At 44.5% G+C, this 20,297-nt stretch overlaps 1 protein-coding gene across 3 annotated transcripts in view; it reads right to left on the reverse strand.

Annotated features, from left to right (window-relative positions):
- Positions 1-9,218: 9,218 nt before the first annotated feature.
- ABCC12 (ATP binding cassette subfamily C member 12) overlaps positions 9,219-20,297 on the reverse strand; it is a 907,115-nt gene continuing 896,036 nt past the window's right edge. For all 3 annotated transcript variants that reach the window (XM_085640128.1, XM_085640130.1, XM_085640129.1), the window contains one exon: positions 9,219-10,073. In XM_085640128.1, the coding sequence (XP_085496254.1) occupies positions 9,987-10,073 (87 nt within the window). In that variant the 3' untranslated portion in view covers positions 9,219-9,986. The remainder of the gene's footprint in view (positions 10,074-20,297) is intronic.

Here is a 20,297-nt window from a genome sequence, read left to right on the forward strand (position 1 = left end):
GGATGGCCAAAGCACGAGGAATCTCCCTGGTGTCATACGCCGACGACACCCAACTGGTGATTGCCCTGTCCAATAATCCCAATCAAGACAAGATAACATTTAAAGAATATATCTCTGCTATCGCAGAATGGATGACAGCTAACTTTCTGCAAATGAACTCCACCAAATTGGAGATTCTCCTGGTTGGCAAAGAGTCACATCTTTGGACGAATGAATGGTGGCCCCCGGCACTTGGTGACCCCCCTGACCCTAAACCTGTGGTGAAAAATTTGGGTTTCATATTTGACAAAAACCTCAACTTTGAAACACATGCCAAATCAGTGGCAGGGAAGTGATTTCGACTACTGCGCGGCCTCAGACTTATTTTGGGTCTTTTTGATGCCCAAACACGCCAGTTGATCATTCAAGCTTCTATCCTGTCCCGCCTGGACTACTGCAATGTGCTTCTTCTCGGCTCTAATAAATCTGTGCTTAATAGATTGCAGCGGGTTCAGAACGCGACAGCACGCGCTATCTTTGCCCTCCCTAAATTCAGCCATGCCTCTAATCTCCTCCGTCGCCTACACTGGCTGCCCCTCGGACAGCGTGTTTGCTTTAAGACGCTCTGCATCAAGCATAAGATACTGACAGGAAGCGCCCCAGACATTCTAGGGGATTTATGCACTCTGTACACCCCACCGCGTGCACTGCGTTCGGCGAACCAGTGTCTTGCACTTATCCCTCGCATACGCAGAACTTGATCTGGTGGCCGCTCCTTTAGACGTCTGGCCCCCGCTCTTTGGAATTCTATCCACCTACACATTCACAGTAACCCTTACCATCAGGCCTTCAGACGTCTTGTGAAGACCTGGCTCTATTCTCAGGTCTAACCCCTTGGACTTGTGACCTGCCTAGTCTTGCTCCAGCGCTGGGACGCTTCTTTGCCGAGGCAGCCATGCGCTTTACAAGTGTTCTAATCTAACCTTTCTCTGCAAACAAGTGGCAGCTCGGTTTGTAGAGAACACACACTATGGTCCCCTATGCTGGAAGTAGAAGCAAACCTAATTAAGGGTATCCCCCTTACTGCTATCATGACTATGAACAAGTCTATCTTTCAGCATTCCAAATATATTATCCAGAACACAAAACAGGCGCTCTCGCACCTAGAAGCGCACTCCACTATTAAACTCGACAAATCTAACATGGCCGCAATTTTGTATAACCCCAAACTAAGAATAGATGGCAACTGAATCTTCTGGCAGGACTGGTCACAGAAAAGTGCTAACCTTATCCAAGACTTATACAAGGACACCGCTCCTAAATCTTTCGCAGAGCTACAAATAGAGAAGGAATTGACTAACATGGACATGTATGAATTTCTGAAACTTAAAGTCCAAATACCTAAACATTCTATAAGATTGGTCGGTCCCTCTCTGCCCTTTAGGTTATCCCAGCAGCTTAAGAGCGGTCATGCGGTGTCAAGCATATATAAATTACTCCGGTCTGAACCATGTAAGAACCTTACAGTCAACAAAAAGAAGTGGGAAGCGGAACCCAATACCAAATCTATTGAGTTTAACTGGGAACGCATACATATGACTCCCTTTAAGAATAAGGTCTCGCCCACACTCTCTCAAATGAAATATATGATTATAAATAGAGCCTACTGGACACCAGCTAAATGCCACAAGCTTAATCTACTTCAATACCCCAATGCTGGAACTGTGACTCTCACGTAGGAGACCTACCACATATGCTATTGCATTTCCCGATCTCGCAAGCATTATGGGATAAGGTTTACGAGTATATAACACATACTCTACACATCAGACCAAATAGAGAATTCTCATATATTTTGCTAGGATACTTAGACCCACAAATACAAAACAGACAATGAACGGGACCTACTTGATTTAATGCTCACCCTGCGTGCAAAATATTTCTGGGTAATTGGAAGAACTTCAAATTAATCTCTTTCAAGATGTGACAGGAGTGGCTAATATTTTTGAGAGGCGCCGACAAGACTGCTCTACAACTTTCCCTGTGGCGCCCAGCCCACAGGAAAATATGGAATGCTATAGATTCATCCTCTGTCATCTTTAAACCTCCATGATAACCTTTATTACTCGACTCGCCAGGGGGCATATATGATGATTATAAAATTCTAGCCGAACAATGCTCTATAATTACCTTGAATGCCCTCTGCAGATATCCTTCAAGTGCACCTTTTGATCAATACCACGAGCCATTGTTTTTTTTATATTATTTACTTGTTGTATAGCAGGATCTAACGTAAAATAGAATGTACTTGATATTCTTAAACTGGCATATGTACTACTGTATTATTGCACATGCTAATCAATATGTCACTGTTTGTATTGCTAACGGGTCTGTCAGCACATGTATGACTTAGTCTCGTTGTCACAAATTCTATAGAACGACAGATACGTTCACCTGCTTTATTCTTATTTTCTTTTTTGTCATTTCTGTTTACTGTCCCTTTATTACTTCTGTGTAGTAATTCTCTAAAATTCTCCCCAAAGAACAAGTTACTTACCTTCGGTAACGCTTTTTCTGGTGGATACAGTATCTGCCTGTGGTTTCCTCACCTTGTGAATATCCCCTGCGCCAGCATTCCACGGAACTTTTTCCCCAGCTCTCTACGCCGACGTGGACGTCATAATGCCTCGGCTCCGCTCGCGACTCCATATGACGTGACCGGAGCCATAAGAGATCCACGTCGGCGTGATGACGTCAGTTCCACCCATTTTTTCCGTGCCTCCAAAGGGAGTATGTGGAAACCTGTTAGTAAGACCTTTGATAAATCTTAAAACAATAGGAGACTTAAATAACGACGGCTGATCTGGAAGACACAGAAAAGCCGATAAGGCTGATATATAGCCCTTAACCGTGGCCACAGCACAACCTTGCTGAGCCAAGGAAAGAGCAAACTGAAGCACATTGGAAACATGGGCTTTTAAAGGGTCAATGGATCTCTCTCTACACCATTTTACACACTTAGACCACCTGTAGGAGTAAATAGACATGGTGGAGTGTCGCCTGGCCGATAAAATAACATCCACCACATCAGACGGGAGAGAAAAAGAACTCAGGTTGCCCCGTTCAATCTCCAGGCATGAAGGTGCAGGCTCTTGAGGTGGGGGTGTAGAACCTGCCCCTCCGACTGCGAGAGGAGGTCTGTCCTGAGAGGGAGACGGAGCGGAGGGTGCGCTGAAAGGTGAAGTAGATCTGTGTACCACACCCTTCTTGGCCAATCTAGGGCGATCAATATAACTTGGGCCCGGTCTTGGCGAATCTTCCTCAGAACCCGAGGAATCAAGGGTATGGGAGGAAACGCGTAAAGGAGTTGTGAGCCCCAACTCAACTGAAACGCCTCCCCCAACGCCACCTGCATCGAAAACTGGAAACTGCAGAATGACGGGCAATGCGCGTTGTCGAGAGTGGCAAAAAGGTCCACCCGAGGAGTCCCCCACCTCTGGATGAAGCCTCCACTCGTGGTCGGCGGAAAACTGTCGACTGAGACTGTCCGCACGTACGTTCAGCACCCCGGCCAGATGATTCACCATCAAGCAAATCTGATGGTCCTGAGCCCAGGACCAGAGCCGCAATGCCTCTCTGCAGAGACGGTACGACCCTACTCCTCCCTGCTTGTTGACATACCACATCGCGGTAGTATTGTCCGTTAGGACTTGTACCAACTGACCACGAAGGGAAGGGAGGAAGGCCTTGAGCGCCAAACGTACCGCCCGCAATTCTAGAAGATTGGTATGAGACAATCTTTCCTCTGAAGACCAAAGACCCTTGATCTCCAGATCCCCAGATGAGCACCCCACCCTAGGGTGGAGGCATCCGATATTACTGTGGCCACCGTAGGAGGAAGATGAAAGGGGTTTCCTTGAGACAGGTTGCCCTCCACATTCCACCAAGACAGATCCGCTGCAGCTTCTCTGGAGATCCTGATCGACTCCCTGAGATCTCCGTTGTGCTGATACCACTACCTGCGAAGACACCACTGGAGTGCCCTCATGTGCCAGCGTGCATGGTTGACCAACAGAATGCAGGAGGCGAACAGACCGAGCAGGCGAAGGACCTTCAGAACTGGAACAACCGCTCCATTGTGGAATAAAGGTATCATCTCCTGAATGTCGAGAATTCTTTGTGGAGGAGGAAATGCTTGACACACAGTAGTGTCCAGTACCGCCCCTATGAACAGGTTGCGTTGAGAGGGCACCAGGTCAGATTTGGGCACATTGATTGAAAAACCCAAGTCGAATAACAGTTGAGATGTTACCTGCAGATGACGTTGCACCATCTCTGGGGACTCTGCTTTCAGAAGCCAGTCGTCCAGGTAGGGGAAAACCGGAATCCCCGACCTCCTGAGATGAGCAGTCACCACTGCCATCACCTTGGTGAAGACTCGAGGTGCAGTAGTAAGACCAAACGGGAGAACCGCAAACTGGTAGTGTTGCGACCCAACTGTAAAACGGAGATACTTCCTGTGCGACTTCAGGATTGGGATGTGGAAATACGCATCCTGCAACTAGATCGACACCATCCAGTCTCTTTGCTGCAACGTTTGAAGAACCTGAGCAAGGGTTAGCATCTTGAATTTCTCCTGTTTCAGGTAAAAATTCAAAACTCGGAGGTCCAGGATTGGACGCAATCTGCCGTCCTTTTTGGTAATCAGGAGCATCCCTGACCCCTTTCCTGATGTGGAACCACCTTTATCGCACCTTTTTTTAACAATGTAAGAACCTCCTTCTGCAGAAGAAGAAGATGGTCCTCTGAGCAAAAACCCTGGCAATGAGGATAAGGGGGAGGAAACTCCCGAAAGGGAAGGGCGTAGCCATTCTCCACGAGGTTTAAAACCGAAAGGTCCGTCGTGATCGATTTCCAACCTCGCAGAAAGTGGGACACCCGACCTCCCACAGATCTCACATGTTCTAGGATAGGGGATCTAGGGCTGCTTCCCTGAAGCTTCATTGGGAGCAGAGGAGGCTGAATATGAGGAGGGATTGCGACCAGAACCTCTTCGGCCCCTTTGTCTTCCTCTATATGATCTATAGATCTATAGAGAGGATTTTGCTGCTGCTGTTGCTGCTGTTGCTGAGGTTGATGGAAGGAACGAAAGGATGGCCTCCCAAATCCTCTGTACTTCCAGAAGCCAAACCCCTTAGCCGACGTCTGCAAACCCAAAGATCTCACAGTAACCCTGCTATCTTTAAATCTTTGCAAGGCAGTATCAGCTTTTTCCCCAAAAAGCTTCTCCCCATCGAAGGGTAAGTCGACTAAAGTGGCCTGAACATCAGCAGAGAAGCCCGAAGAACGAAGCCAAGCCTGCCTTCTAGTGGCTATTGAAGATCCCATAATCCTAGCCACAGAATCAGCCGTATCTAGGCCCGACTGAATAACTTGCCTAGCGGCAACTTGAGTATCCACAACAACCTCCATAAAAGAGGCCTTCTCCTCTTGAGGCAGTTTAGGGGCTAACTGCTTCACTGAGTCCATCAAAGCATGAATGTAGCGCCCCAATAAGCAAGTGGCATTAGTTGACTTAAGCGCCATGCTTCCAGATGAAAAGACCTTCTTAGCTGATTGTTCGATCTTTTTAAAGTCCCTATCAGCTCGTGCTTGAGGGAAGGCGCCTGAAGATTGCTTCGAGCAGGAAGCTTGCACTACAAGGCTCTCTGGTGAAGGGTGAGAGGAAAGGAAGCTCGGGTCCCCCGGACCTACTCTATACCTCCTTGCCACTTATCTGGAGACTGCAGGTGAAGAAAGCGGCTTGCGCCAAACGTCCATAACAGGATCTAAAATAGCCTCATTAAAGGGCAACAAGGGCTCAACAATGGAAGATGGTGAATGAAGGACTTCAGTTAAAAGGTTTGGCTTATACTCTGCAGAAGGCAACTGTAAGTCTAACAACTCTGCAGTCTTCCTGATGACTAAATGATAAGGAGCCAACTCTTGTGGAGGAGAAGATCTGGCAGAAGAATGCTCCCATTCTGGAGTAGTATTAAGTCCACTTGCATCCTGAATGCCCTCAAATTCTTCAGTGGAATCACCAACTTCACCTTCCTCCACTTCCTCCCTATATCGTTCCTCCTCCATAATCCTCTGAGCCTCTCTCCGAGAACGGATTCGAGGGCACGGCATCGGCGGCGCCGTACGCGGAGTCGGCGGCACCGAACGTGGAGTCGGCGGCGCCGGAGGAGTAGGCGGCGCCGGGCGCAGCGCAGATGGAGTCGGCACCGGCGTCGAGGGAGGCTCCGAAGAAGGCAAACGATGCAGTCGAGGCCGGGTGGATGGATTTCCAGACGGCGCCGGGAGCTGCCATTAAGGAGCCATCGGCAAGAAGGGCATGAAAGGTGCCTGAGAATAATGTTGCGGCATGCCCAAAGTATACGCCATTGGACCCCCGGGAGCAGAAGGTGCGCCGGATGGGAAGGCAGCTCTTTGGAAAACCCCATACATAGCATTGAGGAAATGCGTCGGATCGGCGCCCGGAGTCGGGAAATGCGGGTATGGGTTAGACCCTGAATCCGGTCGAGGAGTAGCTACAGCCGGAGCCGAAGTATCCTCAACTGGAGCCGCAGGTTCAGCTGGCACTGGAGAAAGATCTTCCACCTGCTCCGGCTCGGCGTCGGAAACAGGAGAGTCCACTGGCGCCGGTGACTGCGCCGGAGACTGCACCGGAGTCAACCTGGGCGAAGGTGTCTTCTCCGGAGACACACGAGGAGAAGGGGAAGGCAAAAGAGAAATACATTTCTTACTTCAACATCGAGGCGACGGCGACCTCAAAGCCTTACTCTTCAACGATCGGCGCCGAGAGCTATGCTTCCTCTTCTTTTTGTGTCTTCGAAGAGTGCGAAGTCGACGACTCCGGCTTCAACTTCTCCTTCTTCCTACCTCTCCTTTCCTTTTTTGCCTTGGCCATGAAGAGTTTCGCTTCGCTCTCTTTCAGGGCCTTGGGATTCATCTTTCTGCAGCTGGAGCAGTCGTCCACATCATGGTCCAATGAAAGGCACCATAAACAATCTTCGTGGGGGTCAGTGATGGACATGTGACCCCCACATTCCCTACAAGGTTTGAAACCTGACTTCCTCGTCGAAGACATGGTAAATCCAGAAACAATAACCCACTGCAAGACAACAAAGTAGCAGGAGGGTGCTGGAAAACCATTACGCGTCGACGGTGCGGAAAAAAGGGAACTGACGTCATCACGCCGATGTGGCTCTCTTATGGCTCCGGTGACGTCATACGGAGTCGCGAGCGGAGACGAGGCAATATGAAGTCCACGTCGGCGTAGAGAGCTGGGGAAAAAATTCCGTGGAATGCTGGCACAGGGGATATTCACAAGGTGAGGAATCACAAGGTGAGGAATCCACTGGCAGATGTATCCATCAGAAAAGTTATTTGGAAAATTTCGACCGAACAATAGCAAGTCTCCTTTTTATGGATCAAAAACACTCTCCATCTTCATATGTTTGTAAATTGTGCTAGAATAGCAAACATTTGATTTGAAATGATATATTAGAGAAAAATGTATATAAATGTGATCTCAGAGGACAGTGCATTGATGTTTGAGTTGAATGATGTCATTCAAGATTATCACACCGTTGTTTGCTATGCTATTAGCCACAGTGTTTAAACTTATCACCGCCAGACAATGGAAACCTATAACTGGTTCTGGTTTAATATTTGCATGAATGAAGGTAAATATGTGGTACGAAAAGTATTAGCATCAGCTAAGTTTCAAAACAATTTGGGGAAAATTACATTTCTGCAGTAATTAAGGGAAATAATAAATTGGAAGGACAGATAGGTCATTAGCCAAACTAACAAAATCTTAAAGGGTGCACTGGTATTTAAAGATTATCAAATAGAAAACAGATTTGAAGCTGAGGTCACCAATTAGATAGTTTTTTCAACATTTGAGTCTGAAGATCATAAAGTAACAGTTGCTATTAAGGGGTCGATTCCGATCCTGTATTTTTTTTCCCTTACGACTCGTATCCGTATTTTTTTCCGTACGAATCGTACAAGTCACGTCCGACCTGTGAAGTACGATTCGTACGGGAAAAATACATACGGATCGGGCCGATCCGTACGAATCGTATCGGGAAAAGTTGTACGAGACAGACCCGGACACTTTTCCGTACGAATCGTAAAAATACAGTCCGAGCATACAAGTACGATCCGGACCGGCTTTCCGATGTACGATTCGTACGGAAAACGTCCCGTACACGGGAAATGACTTTACGACTCGTATCTCAGGAAAAGCTGTTCCTGGGGTGCGAGTCGTACAGGCATACACCCTCGTGCATTGTGTATGTACGCACCGTACCCCCAGTGCGTATGTATGCACTGTACCCCCAGTGCGAATGTACGGTGCGTACCCCCGTGCGAATGTACGGTACATACCCCCGTGCGAATGTACGGTGCGTACCCCCCGTGCGAATGTACGGTGTGTACCCCCCGTACGAATGTACGGTGCGTACCCCCAGTGCAAATGTACGGTGCGTACATTCGCACTGGGGGTACGATGCATACATACGCGCTGGGGGTACGGTGTGTACATACACAACGCACGGGGGTGTATGCCTGTACGACTCGTACCCCTGGGGACTCAGCTTTTACGGCTGTTATTGGCTCCCGTAAAAAAATAGCCGTACGTAGTGACGTAGGGACGAATCGTACTTGCTGGGCGTAAAACGCTGCTTAAATACATACGGACGTCTCGTACAGGCTGTTCCGGATCAGATTCGTAGGTTTTTTTGACCCGTATGGTCTTTTGTACGTTTCGTACGGAAATAGGCTTTCTGTACGAATCGTACTTCCTAGGTTGTACGGAAAGTTTACCCAGTACGAGTCGTACGGAGAAAACGCTCCGTACGACCTTTTTGCAGGATTGGAATCGGCCCCCAAATGTTCTTGACTTAGAGAAAATCTCTTAAGTACTATGAACATCACAAACACAAAAAATGGAAAAAGAAAAAAAGAGAAATCTACTTCTGTAGAAGCATGGTAATGGCAAAAACCACCAACACACAAATAAGGGAATGGGAGGAAAACAATTGTCAAAGAAATCCAAGAAAACAATATTAATGTAAAATGATAACTGTTTTAAATCAAAATTTTCTCTAACAATATTTTTCAGATTTGTTTACATCCATCAGGTTACAAATTTAATCTGAAATTAAAATGTCTTCACTTTAAAGTGTTCTTGTAGCTTTCACTTTTATTAGCAATGCAGTGCTTTATCCAAACATTGCGGTCAAGGTATTCTGAACAAAACTAATAACTATGTCATCATCTGGGATGGACATTGGTTGATGGCAGGATCAGTAGATCAGTGAGGCAGGTCAAGCATGATAAGGGGAACCCTGTTCTTAATTATTGTATAAATATAGAAAACTGGTAAACATCTTAAAAACGGAAACTGGTCCCACATTCAAAAGGCGACATAAGAAAAGTGATGTATAGTAGCATTTTTGGAGGTAGTGCCGTTGTCTTAGTTTAATTTAAAAAATGTGTTTGTTCCAGTCACTTAATATATATTTTAATAATTAGCCCTTCCCGAATATTCCACACAGTGATAATGTATTTGGTTGTTTTACACCTGCAGGACAAACATGCTTCACCGTTATCAAAACATGAAAGCATCATATCCCATTATATTGACTGGCATAGAGTCTGTAGTACTATAGTACAAAGGTGTCAGAGATCTGTGATTAAGTAGCCAACAGTCTTCCAGCTTGTTTTAATCCACAGAATTTCGATCATGTACAGTCCTAAGGCAAGAGAGGTTTACTGCTGTGTAGCACAAATCCAATAGATAATAAGGCATGCATTTCTTAATGCCCTGAAATGCAGCGATTGAATGCTGATCTAGTGCAGACACAGTCTATCCTTTAGACTATCTTCCACAGTCTCTTGGATCCAGGCTTTGTGAACTGAGTTATCCTTGTCACTCTGTTTTATTATTGTTAGTTATTCCCAGTTGCTGCCAACAATGCTGCAAATGCAGAGTTGGGTTTCTGTACCAGGTCTGCTGGCCTGCCAAACTCTGCCACCTGAAAGAGAAAATAAATTATAGTTATAAACTGAAAAATGTCTCCTTGGCTCCATAGCTTAAATAATACATTATTTTATAGGACCTCTTAGTGCCCTTAACTTCTGCTCTGCATGCTAGTGTTGAGATTGTCTGTCCAGATGGGCATCTTATTGAAAGCAAATGCCCTGCAATGACTTCCAATGGCTTGCAAAGAAATCCAGTCCTGTGCTATCGCAAAGCTTTTCCCCAGTCCTCAATCTTAGAGCTGGATTAAAGCAAACAGAATACACACAATGGCATCAACATTTTAAGGCAGCAGTATAGCCTCACCACAGAGCTTGTTTGTGTTGACACTGTGCCTCTCTTCTCTTAATAAAGTCAGAGGATTATTACAGATTATATCGTAAAAAGGTTCCTTCCACTTAAAGCTTTCTTTTGATTAAGGCCTGTGTTGTTAAAATTAATCTTTACTGTTACACAGCAGTGAAGCTTCAATCGTGTTTATGAGAGGGATAGCTACAGCCATTGGCCCAATATGTTTTTCATCAGGTCATTGTGCTGCATTGTGAATGAAAAAATAGCACCATCATAAACATTTGCAGTTGGACACTTCTATTTCTGCACCTTAAATGTTAAAACATTCAATATCCTTTATTCGTGTTATAATGTAGTTCATTTCATAGTACTGGACTTCATCAAAAATCATTCTCAACTGTAGTATTTTTATTATTATGTTATGTGATGATTATTTGTAGAATGTCTGTCTCACCAGAAAGGATATTCGGGTGCCAGATCAAAAACAAAGGGACTATGCTGGCTGAGCCTGTGATCTAGGTAAAGAGCCATGTTTTAATTTTCCTGCAGAACTCATGGACTGGGGTGGCTGTTCTGATGTGCAGGGGAAGGCCTTTCCATGCTTTGGGGGCAAAGTATGAGAAAGTGCAGGCATCGGCTCTGGCACAGAAGATTCAGCGTATGTGTGCTGGCAGGAGGCCAGCTGAGCAGAAATTTGTGGTTGGGGTGTGGATATTGATGTGGCTGCTGAGGTAGGAGGGACCTAGATTGTGCAGGGCTTTGTAAGTGTGTGTGTGTGTGAGGAGCTTGAGGAGTGCATGTTTGAGGAAAGTGAGCCAGTGGAAGTCACTGTGGTGTGAGGTGCTGTTTGTGCGGGTTGGGAGTCTGAGTGTGAGTCTGGCTGCTCCATTTTGATTGGCCTGAAGTCTTCTAGTCAGTTGGTTTGTGTGTTTGCTGAGGTAGATCTGGGTGATGGCTCTGCATGTATTGTCAGGAGCCAACTGAAGATTTCATTTGAGAAACTCAATAGTATAGAAACAGGAGAAGGTGACATCTTGATAGAGCTGGTCATCAATTTTTGGTTATCCAGTACTATTCCTAGGTTCTTGGCTTGGATGGCTGGGTAGGGTGTTGGTCCTAGATCTGCTGGATACTAGCTGTAGGTCCATAGTGAGGTATCCATGCAGAAGTGTATCACTTTTGTTTTGTCAGTGTTGAGTATTTGACAGTTGATCAACTTCCAACTGGCAACATCAAACATACAAGAGGTGAGGCTGGTCCAGATGGTGGGTGTTTCATTAGAGAGGAAAAAGATGAGCTGGGTATCATCGACATTGGAGATTATATTGATTCCTTGGTTTCAGAGGAAGTTTGCCGAGTGGAGCCATGAAGGTGTTGAACAGCGTTGAACTGAGAGATGATCCTTGGGGTACTCCACATATGAGGTTGGCGGCTGAGGTATAGGCAGAGAGACTGATAGATTGAGTGCATTTAGTGAGGAAGGAGCAGATCCAGTGGAGAGTGGCTGTACAATGCTGGCTTCATGGAGGCATTGAACGAGGATGGAGTGGGAGATGGTGCTAAAAGCGGCTGGTAAGTAGCATAAGGGCTGAGCTTCCTTAGACCATGGTCAGTTGGACGTCATCTGTGATGACAATTAGGGCAGTCTCGGAGCTATGGTTGGGTCTGAATTGGGTGGGGTTGAGGAAGAGGTTGTAGTGTAGGTGCTCGGCTAGTTGTTTGTTGATGATTTTCTTTATGAGTTTAACAGGGAAGGACAGTACGGAGATCAGACTGTAGGTCGCCAATAACTTTGGGTCGTCTGAGGATTTCTTCTGAAGGGGGAGTACCATGGCATGTTTCCAGGAGTCCAAGAAGGTGGCTGTGCTGATGGAGTTGTTGAGTATCAGCCTTAGTGCTCTGCTGATGCATTCTAGTCCTTTTGTAAAGATGTAGTGTACAGGGGTCCAATGGTTCTGCTGTTTGGATGGAGTGCATGTCAGCTGTGGTTTTTTTCATGGTGATGGTGGGGGTGTATGGATCCAGCTGAGAGTCAAATTTGTTGTAGACCTTGCTGATATTAGTGCTGAAATACTGGGAGAGCTGAGGGCAGAGGTCCTGTGAAAGGGTTAGGTTGTAGAGCTGGCGGCAGGTGAGGTGAAATCCTTCATGATGGGGAAGATTTCTTTGGAATTATTTCTGCTGTCTTAATGTGTTCAGTCAGTGCTGGTCCCTTGGTGAATCCAATTTTCTGATGGTAGAACCTGAGGGCTAATTTGTAGGTGCCATTGTTGGTTTTGTCATGGGCCTGTCTCCATCTGCGTACAAGTTTCTTACAGGGGTTTTTGGTTAATCTTAGTTCTTCTGTGTACCAACTCTCTTGCAGCCTGGTCCTGATGGTGGTCTTGAGTATGGTCTGGGTTTCAGCGCAAGAATTGATTCAGATGTCTAAGCTGCTGACGGACCGTACGAGAATGTCATGGTGTTTTGGTTGGAGGTTTGGAGGTTTGTCGGCTTGTCTCTTCTGGGATTCTAGTCCAGTTCCATCGTGCAGTTTTGGAGGGTGTTATTACATGCTGGAGAGGGAGGAGCAGGTTGAAATGGTAAATGGGTGGGGTCATTCCAGGTAAAGGGGTTCGACTTGTCCACTATAATGTGGCTAAAGTTGGTGAAGATGGTGTTCAGAAGGGGTTCGGCAGCGTGGGTGGGTCCTTCACTCATTGGGTGAGAATGAGTATTTTCAGGTTCTCCAGGAGTTTGTAAGGGTTGGGGATGGTAAGGTCCCACAGATGGTAACGGAGGCCACCAATTAGGATGAAGGGACTGGAGTTGAGTGCCAGAGATGTGATGACATTTGTGATGGTATTGCAGAAGGTTAGTTGTGGTCTGGGAGGCTGGTAGATATGCCCACCATTTAAGGTGTAGTTGTGCAGTGTAAAAACAAGGTGTTTTTGTGCTCTCACCATGGTTTTTGGATGTGGGAGAGCAGTTGATGTTCTCTTTGAAATGATGGCTAGTCCTCCTCTAGGTCTGCCAGTTCTTTCCTGTTTCTTGATCTTGTATCTAGAGGGGACTGCTATAGCAATAGCGCAATGTGAGCCAGGTTCTGGGCAGGAACAGCGGGTCCAGTGAGAGGTTGTGCAGGAGGTCCCAGACTTCTGTGGTGTGTTTGACAAGCGAGCAGGTGTTGAGGATGAGGCAAAACAGGATTGGTTGAAAGCTGTAATGTGGGGGTGTATGGTTGTGTGTGTCAGGAAGCAAAGGGGAGGGGGATGCTGGGGATGTGAACAGGGGAGTTTGCAGGGGAAGTGACAGGTGACCCAGGAGAATTCAGCTTCAGTATCGGCTGAAGAGGCCCAACTGCATTGCTAGGAGGGAGAAGCGACCAGGCTTTAGGGAATGTAGGGCTGCAGAAGAGTAGGGTCTAGGGGTCCGGTGGGGTGGGGTGGTGGATGACCAGGGGTCTTGGCGCTGGGTGCTGGTGGGGTGCGGATGGGTACACAAGAACTTGCCCTTGGCTCGTCACTGGCACACCAGAGGCGTGCCAGCTGCACTTGTCCACTCTGCAGCTGCCATCAATTAGGAGCAGGAGGGAAAGGAGTTCAGGTGGTGGTGGGTGGGACTGCAGTAGGCAGCAGGAGCAGCAGGGTAGCAGGTGAGAACGTGGTGAGGGGAAATAGGTGGGCAGGCCTCAGAGGGGAACTACAATAGGAGGAGCAGAAAGTGGAGGGCAAAAGAGAAAAAACAGAGAAAATCTGTTCAGATAGCAAGTAACAGTGAGAATGCAAAGAGTAAAAGTAAACAAACAGGCAAAAGGGCAAAGAGTTGCACAAGAGTGAGAAAGCAAGAGTAGAGGAAAAAACAGAGAAAGAGGAGAACAATTAGCTAATTTCAAGAGGCAAATGATTTGAGCAGGAATGAGGGTGCAAAGAGTCACAAGAAAAGAATAAGCTAGGCGAAAAGGGCTGAAGAGCTGAGCAAGCGTGAGAGTGCAAAGAGTGAGGGGTAACAAGTGGGCAAAAGAACAAAAAAGCTGAAAAGGAGTGCGAGAGCAAGAACGTCAAAGAGGCAAAAAAAGAGCTGAGAGAAATGCAAAGAAGTGTCAGGTGGAGGAGAGAGGCATTGATGGTGAGGCTGGGCGCCTCAATACAGCATTGAAGGTGGGTAGACAAGGGCCTTCCCTGATCAGAGGACTGGGCACAGGTACGTGGGGCAGACAGGGCATGATGGTAGAGCCAAACTAGATGATCAAGACCATAGGTCAGAGGGCCGAAAGTAATAGGAGCTTCCAAAAGCGCACTGGTTGTGGCGAGACGGTGTAACACTTACATCTCTGATTGATGCTAGCAGCAAATGCCTAATGCAGGAGTATCTCACCACACAGTGCACTTCATGCTTTTTGGAAGAGAACACCATGGTCTCTGTCAGAAAGTTTCATGTGGCACCACAGTTCTCAGCTCTGTAACAATGCATTGTGCTCCCACAACCCAAGAGTCAGCAAGCAGATCATGCTCCTATTTGTGTCAGGCTAGCCAGAATCCGAACTTCTGCAGTATGTCACCTAGTCAACTTAGCAACAGAGGGCCTGGTTCATAAGGGTAAACTTAGAGCAAAAGTCTCAGTTTATGACTTTCGGTATTCACAAAGGTAAGATACAAGTAGTATCTTTACGTCCCCACTCAGGTGGAGTTTCCACACTCAGGTCAGAATTTCTGCACTTAGGGCGGATCTAAGGCCCAAATTTTGAGATTACGCCCGAGTGAAGACATAAAGATACTTCTTGTAACCTATCCAAAAGTCTAACTTTAACTTTGTGAATCAGGCCCAGAATGTTAGTATCCCTGAAATAGGGACAACCCTCTTAATATCAGGTAGCAAACTCTTGAATCAGGTGGAAACCCTGATTTTCAGTAGCCATATCGGACCTGTGGCGGCCACAGTTGACACTGGGTGGGAATCTCTGATTAATTTCCTGATTCAAGTGTCCTACGACTTGAACGTTTAATAAGTTAAGAAATTAACTGTGAATTTTAATTCTAGAAATGGAAGTATCAAATGGGCGTAAAGTGTGATTTCCTCAAAGAAGAGAAGAAGCGATGGCTGGAGGTAGAAATTCACAGATTAAAGGAATGAAGGTGGGCAGAGAGCATGGAAGGAAGGTGCACAAATAGATATGTAGTTAAAAAGAGAGACCAGAACTGGTTTACAGCTAAGGACTGGAGAGGTTGGGGCAGGGCCTTACCTGATGCTATAAACATGTTGAAGATTGTCTGAGAGGTCAGGGCTTGATTTGCAAGGTTATGAGCTAAGCTAGTAGGTTCACATCCTATTCTTTACATGACCTTAGTCACCTTACCTGGGATAGCCCTATAGTTCTTGAAGATTTGAGAATTAAGGTTTTAAAATGTTCTAGCCATCCAATCATTTGTGGGCATTTTAACTGTTGTTTGTGTCCAGCTTCTCAGATGACAAAAACGTTGTCTATCTATCCTTCAGATAATGGAACCCCATAATCTCAAAGACACAATATTGTCTGACGTATGGGTGGAATTTAGTATTTGCATTCTGTTCCTCTAGGTTGCCTTCAAATTACACAAAAGAAAACATCATGTTGTACAAAAATGGTGACAAGAGTGCTAAACATTTTAAAACGTTGTCTTAGACAATAAACATAAATATCAATGTTTTGGAAACATGAGAATATAAGATGTCCACCATATTTGTAACAGGAGAGGTAGGGACACATTTGTAGATTTGTCTTTCATGTCAGATAATTATCCTTGCAAACTGCCCAAACTACTTTTATTACTCAATGTACTGAACAAAATGGAATGATAAAGTGAGAAATTCAGTCATGAGCAGAAAGGCAGGATAATGAAAAAAATGAAAAAGATATTACATGAAAACAGAAGGATCCACAGCATATTAAGGCATCCAATGGACATTACGTCTGGGGAGAGGAGTTGGCTTAACGGCTAGGGCGGTCAGCCTCGAATCTGGGGAACTGGGTTCGAGTCTCAGCAATGACACTGAACATCCTGTGATTCTGGGCAAATCACGTAATCTCCCTGTGCCTAACAAAAATAATGAATGTTTCCTCATGTAACGCAACTGGTGCTATGTAAAGCACTCTGATACCCGATTCGGGTCAAGTTCGCGCTATATAAAACACTGTTAAAAAAAAAGGCTGTCATCATATGTTCCTCAGGAATGCCACATTGGTTTGCACAAATCATATCTAAGATGGCTATTAGTATCTTAGGGGCATGAGCACGGAGATATAACAACATCCTGAGAAGGACGCTGAAGAAATTGGAAATTGCTGGGTATTTGGGAAATAGCACTCAATAGCCATGATAATTCCTGATTTTGTGACTATTTTTCACCCAAAGATATCTTCATCTTTTAGCTTATATAAAATATCTGGGGGAGAATTAACATAATGCTGTATTCCGACATTCCTTGCTATTCACATTTTTACCTAAATTAGGAAATACAGTGGACTCATGATGAAGGTCTAATAGGGGAGCAAGGTAAGGTGAAGAATACATTAGCAGGATTGAGGGTTTTAAATAGCTTTCCAAAAAATCTCAACAAATAGACTAACGCTTTGATGGGGAGCATGTGAAAGGATGGACTATGGGGTTAAGGAGACATGCAAGTTCCCAAAATGAAAGCAAGGTAAAGAAGAACACCAAGAAAAAAAGATTTAGAGAATAAGTAAAACAGGTAATAATACATAAGCCAGCACAATGAGAAGGTTACGTTTCTATTTCAAAATATTTGAAAACATATTTTTCTTCCCCTTGCAATTGCACTTAACCAAAGATAATTGTAGTCAAAGTCTCAATTTTGTGAAAGGACCATTCAGCTACCTGCCCAGACCGTATACCAAGGTTAAAGTTTTGTAAACATAAGTAGGGCAATGGAGAAATCACATGAACTATTTAATAATATCGTCTGCATTTTTCACCTTTTTGAGTCTCTAATTTTTATGTTATTAGGACTTTATTCAGTGCCATAGTGTGTATGCTGAGGCCCTAAAATGGTATTAGTAAAATTGATTTCTCTCAATTGGTCAATTTAACATTTTTGTAAGGCCGTAATAGATAGCACAGAAAATGGGCCAAGTGCATAGGAGGTAAAAGCGGTATGTGGGTTCCAGCATTTATTACAGCATTCCATATATGAAATAAATAAAAGGCTGCCAGAGCCTAACTGTGCAATGACTGTACTGTAATTTAATAAGTCACCCCTAAAGTATGTTTTGTAAGAGCCCAATATATAAATAAGAAAATGGAACACTATCTTTTTAAAAAGTGTAAACTTACATTGTCTTAATTATTCGATAGAACAAGCTAGGTGTGATTAAATAGTTAATTTTCTATATCCACATTGGAAAATGCTATTAAAGTCCTTCAAAGTTATTATTTACTTCACTTTCAAAACCTGATTTAATGGTGAAATCAGTTTTTTAATAACCTAAGTGGGGAATAGCTCTATTAAATGTACTTTAGACTGCCTTATCTGGATTTCACCAGTTTTTATTTTTAAGTGAATGATTGCACCTAGGTCAGCCTGGTGCCAACAAGAGACTACCAGCATTACACATCTACTATTTAAATAACAAAGGGTCAGATGTACAGAGCATTTTAACAGTTGCAAAAGCTGAATTTAAGCATTTGTGACCGTTAAAAGTTTTTCTTATGTACTAATCCATTTTTAGGAGTTGGAAAGTTTTCCTGACTTCTAAAATGGGATTCCGGATGGATACTGATTCATTATTTGGAAGGAGCATGTTGTAGATGTCTTTTCTAAATACCTAATCAGTATATAATGTGTCAATGTTTTGCAATTGAAATCAGGTCACAAAGCATTGATATTTTACCAACACCTCAGAGGAGGTGGTAAGCCGTTCATGAGAAGCAAGGGGTCCTCCTGGGACCATTCCTCCTCTGTGAATGTAAAAAAAAAGTTGGTTTAAGAAGAGGCAATTGTCCAGGTAATCATAACCTACTATTAAACAAATTTGAAAGATTTTTTTTTTTTTTACCCAGTTCATTTCTCTTAAGAAAAATAGGCTGCATTTAAAGAAAATGTTTGTGTTATTTAAAAGCAATCGCAGACATGCTGGTCTGCTGGCCCAAGCAAGCCATCATTGCTGTCATGGTTTCCAATTGTAGGTCAGACTGCAACTCTCTATGAGTTGAATTTTAAAAACTGACCTATTAGTACATAGGTTGGTTCTTAAAAATCTTTACCAGTTGATAAAATACTGGTCCCAACCTGCAACCAGTATTTTGAAACCAGATATTCATACATCTGGCTCTAGGTCTTAAGATCCATCAAAACATTTGGCAAGGTGGTTTGACATTTCAGTTTTAAGTAGCAAATTCCACCTAGTGGCTACCCGATAGGCAATTAAACTACCACCTTGCCAAGATTTATTTTTCTTAAATAGCTGAAGAAAACAGGGCTAGGACAATCAAAGTGTTCTCAGAGGGGAATATCAAGTGAAGAGATGTTTAAGGAAAGTGGGGCATACCCATGCAAAGCTTTAAAACAAACAGAGGCTATTAGAGAGAACGAGCTTAGCAATAGGGAGTAAAAGTGGGGTCTGCTGATTAGTTGAAATAGATGCATGACATGGCAAATTAAATAGTAAGTATGCTGCACTGTTCTTCACCAGTTGAAAGCATTGAATTAACTTTGTTGGGAAATCATGATACTCTGCATTGTCTTTATCAAATCTGGCTCCAACTATGGCATGAGTGATAGAATAGTGAGCAGATTTAGGGATGAATGGAAGAAAATTATTGAATATCTTCTGATGGCAAAAACATGTTGAAGAAACATCCACAATTTGAGCAAGAAAGGAGAACGTTTCATCATCTTAACCCCCTAAATTCCTTACAGCCCCTGCATAAATGGGGCACTGACCAAGAGCATCAGGCCACAAGTCAGGTCAAACCAAAGGAAGAGCCACCCAGTCTCAACACGTTAGGTGTATCTGAATTTAACTTTAGGCAGTTACTGTCTTCAAGTATTTTAGGCAATTAGCATGGAGAGCATCATCTTTTCCATCCTGTCTCAGTAATATTCGTATATCACTGCATAACAAATACCAGTGAGCTGGAGCTCCTTAATCAGCTTTCCCAGTGGTGCTACCTAAATATTGAGTAAGATAAGACTAAGATACTTCTGCTACTCATCAAACGTCTAGAAATGAAATATACCTTCATGGATTGGAGAGGTAACAACCCTAACTCAGAAGACATTCTACTGTCTCTGATAAAGCACACAGATATTTTCACTGCTAACCACTTAGCAGGTGTTTGCTATCTAGAAGTGCTACAATAAAGTACAACCTTAGCACTATCCCTTTTCACTTGGAGATTATTGGGAGGGCTTTTCCTATTTAGTCCCAGGACCTTCTTAGACAGCCAGGCTCCAGCCGTGATAGAGGTGAGAACATGTTTGGACCATGTCAGATGGAAGGAAAAAATAGTGAACAGGAAAAGGAGCTGGAAACAAGCCTAACTGGTAGCAGAAAGGTTCTGTCATACTAAAATATGTGTGCTTGTATAATTTTACAGTTTAGCAAAAAGAAAGTGCTGCAAAAGGTGGTGGGGGACAGCAGAAAATAGTTATGATTTGGTGGTTACATTTCTTCAGTCACTGGCTACTGCGTAAGATAAGTCTGGTGTCCTAACTATCGCCTCCTTAGACCATTCCTGGATCTTGGAAGAAGGGCGTCTTGACGTAGAAGAACTGCTGACTCCTGACTCCCCTTGGAAGAAAATGACCCATGCAAGGACTCATTGAGCTCTGGCACTCTCCAAGGGTCAAGTGGTTGGCTTTTGTTTGCTTGCTTCAGGGGCACAAAAGCAGAATTAATCCTGACAGCAAGAGGGCCCAAATAACCACAGAGAACTGGACCCTGCAGGTG

This window comes from Triturus cristatus, chromosome 12 (genome assembly GCF_964204655.1).
Source record: "Triturus cristatus chromosome 12, aTriCri1.1, whole genome shotgun sequence".
NCBI lineage: Eukaryota > Metazoa > Chordata > Amphibia > Caudata > Salamandridae > Triturus > Triturus cristatus.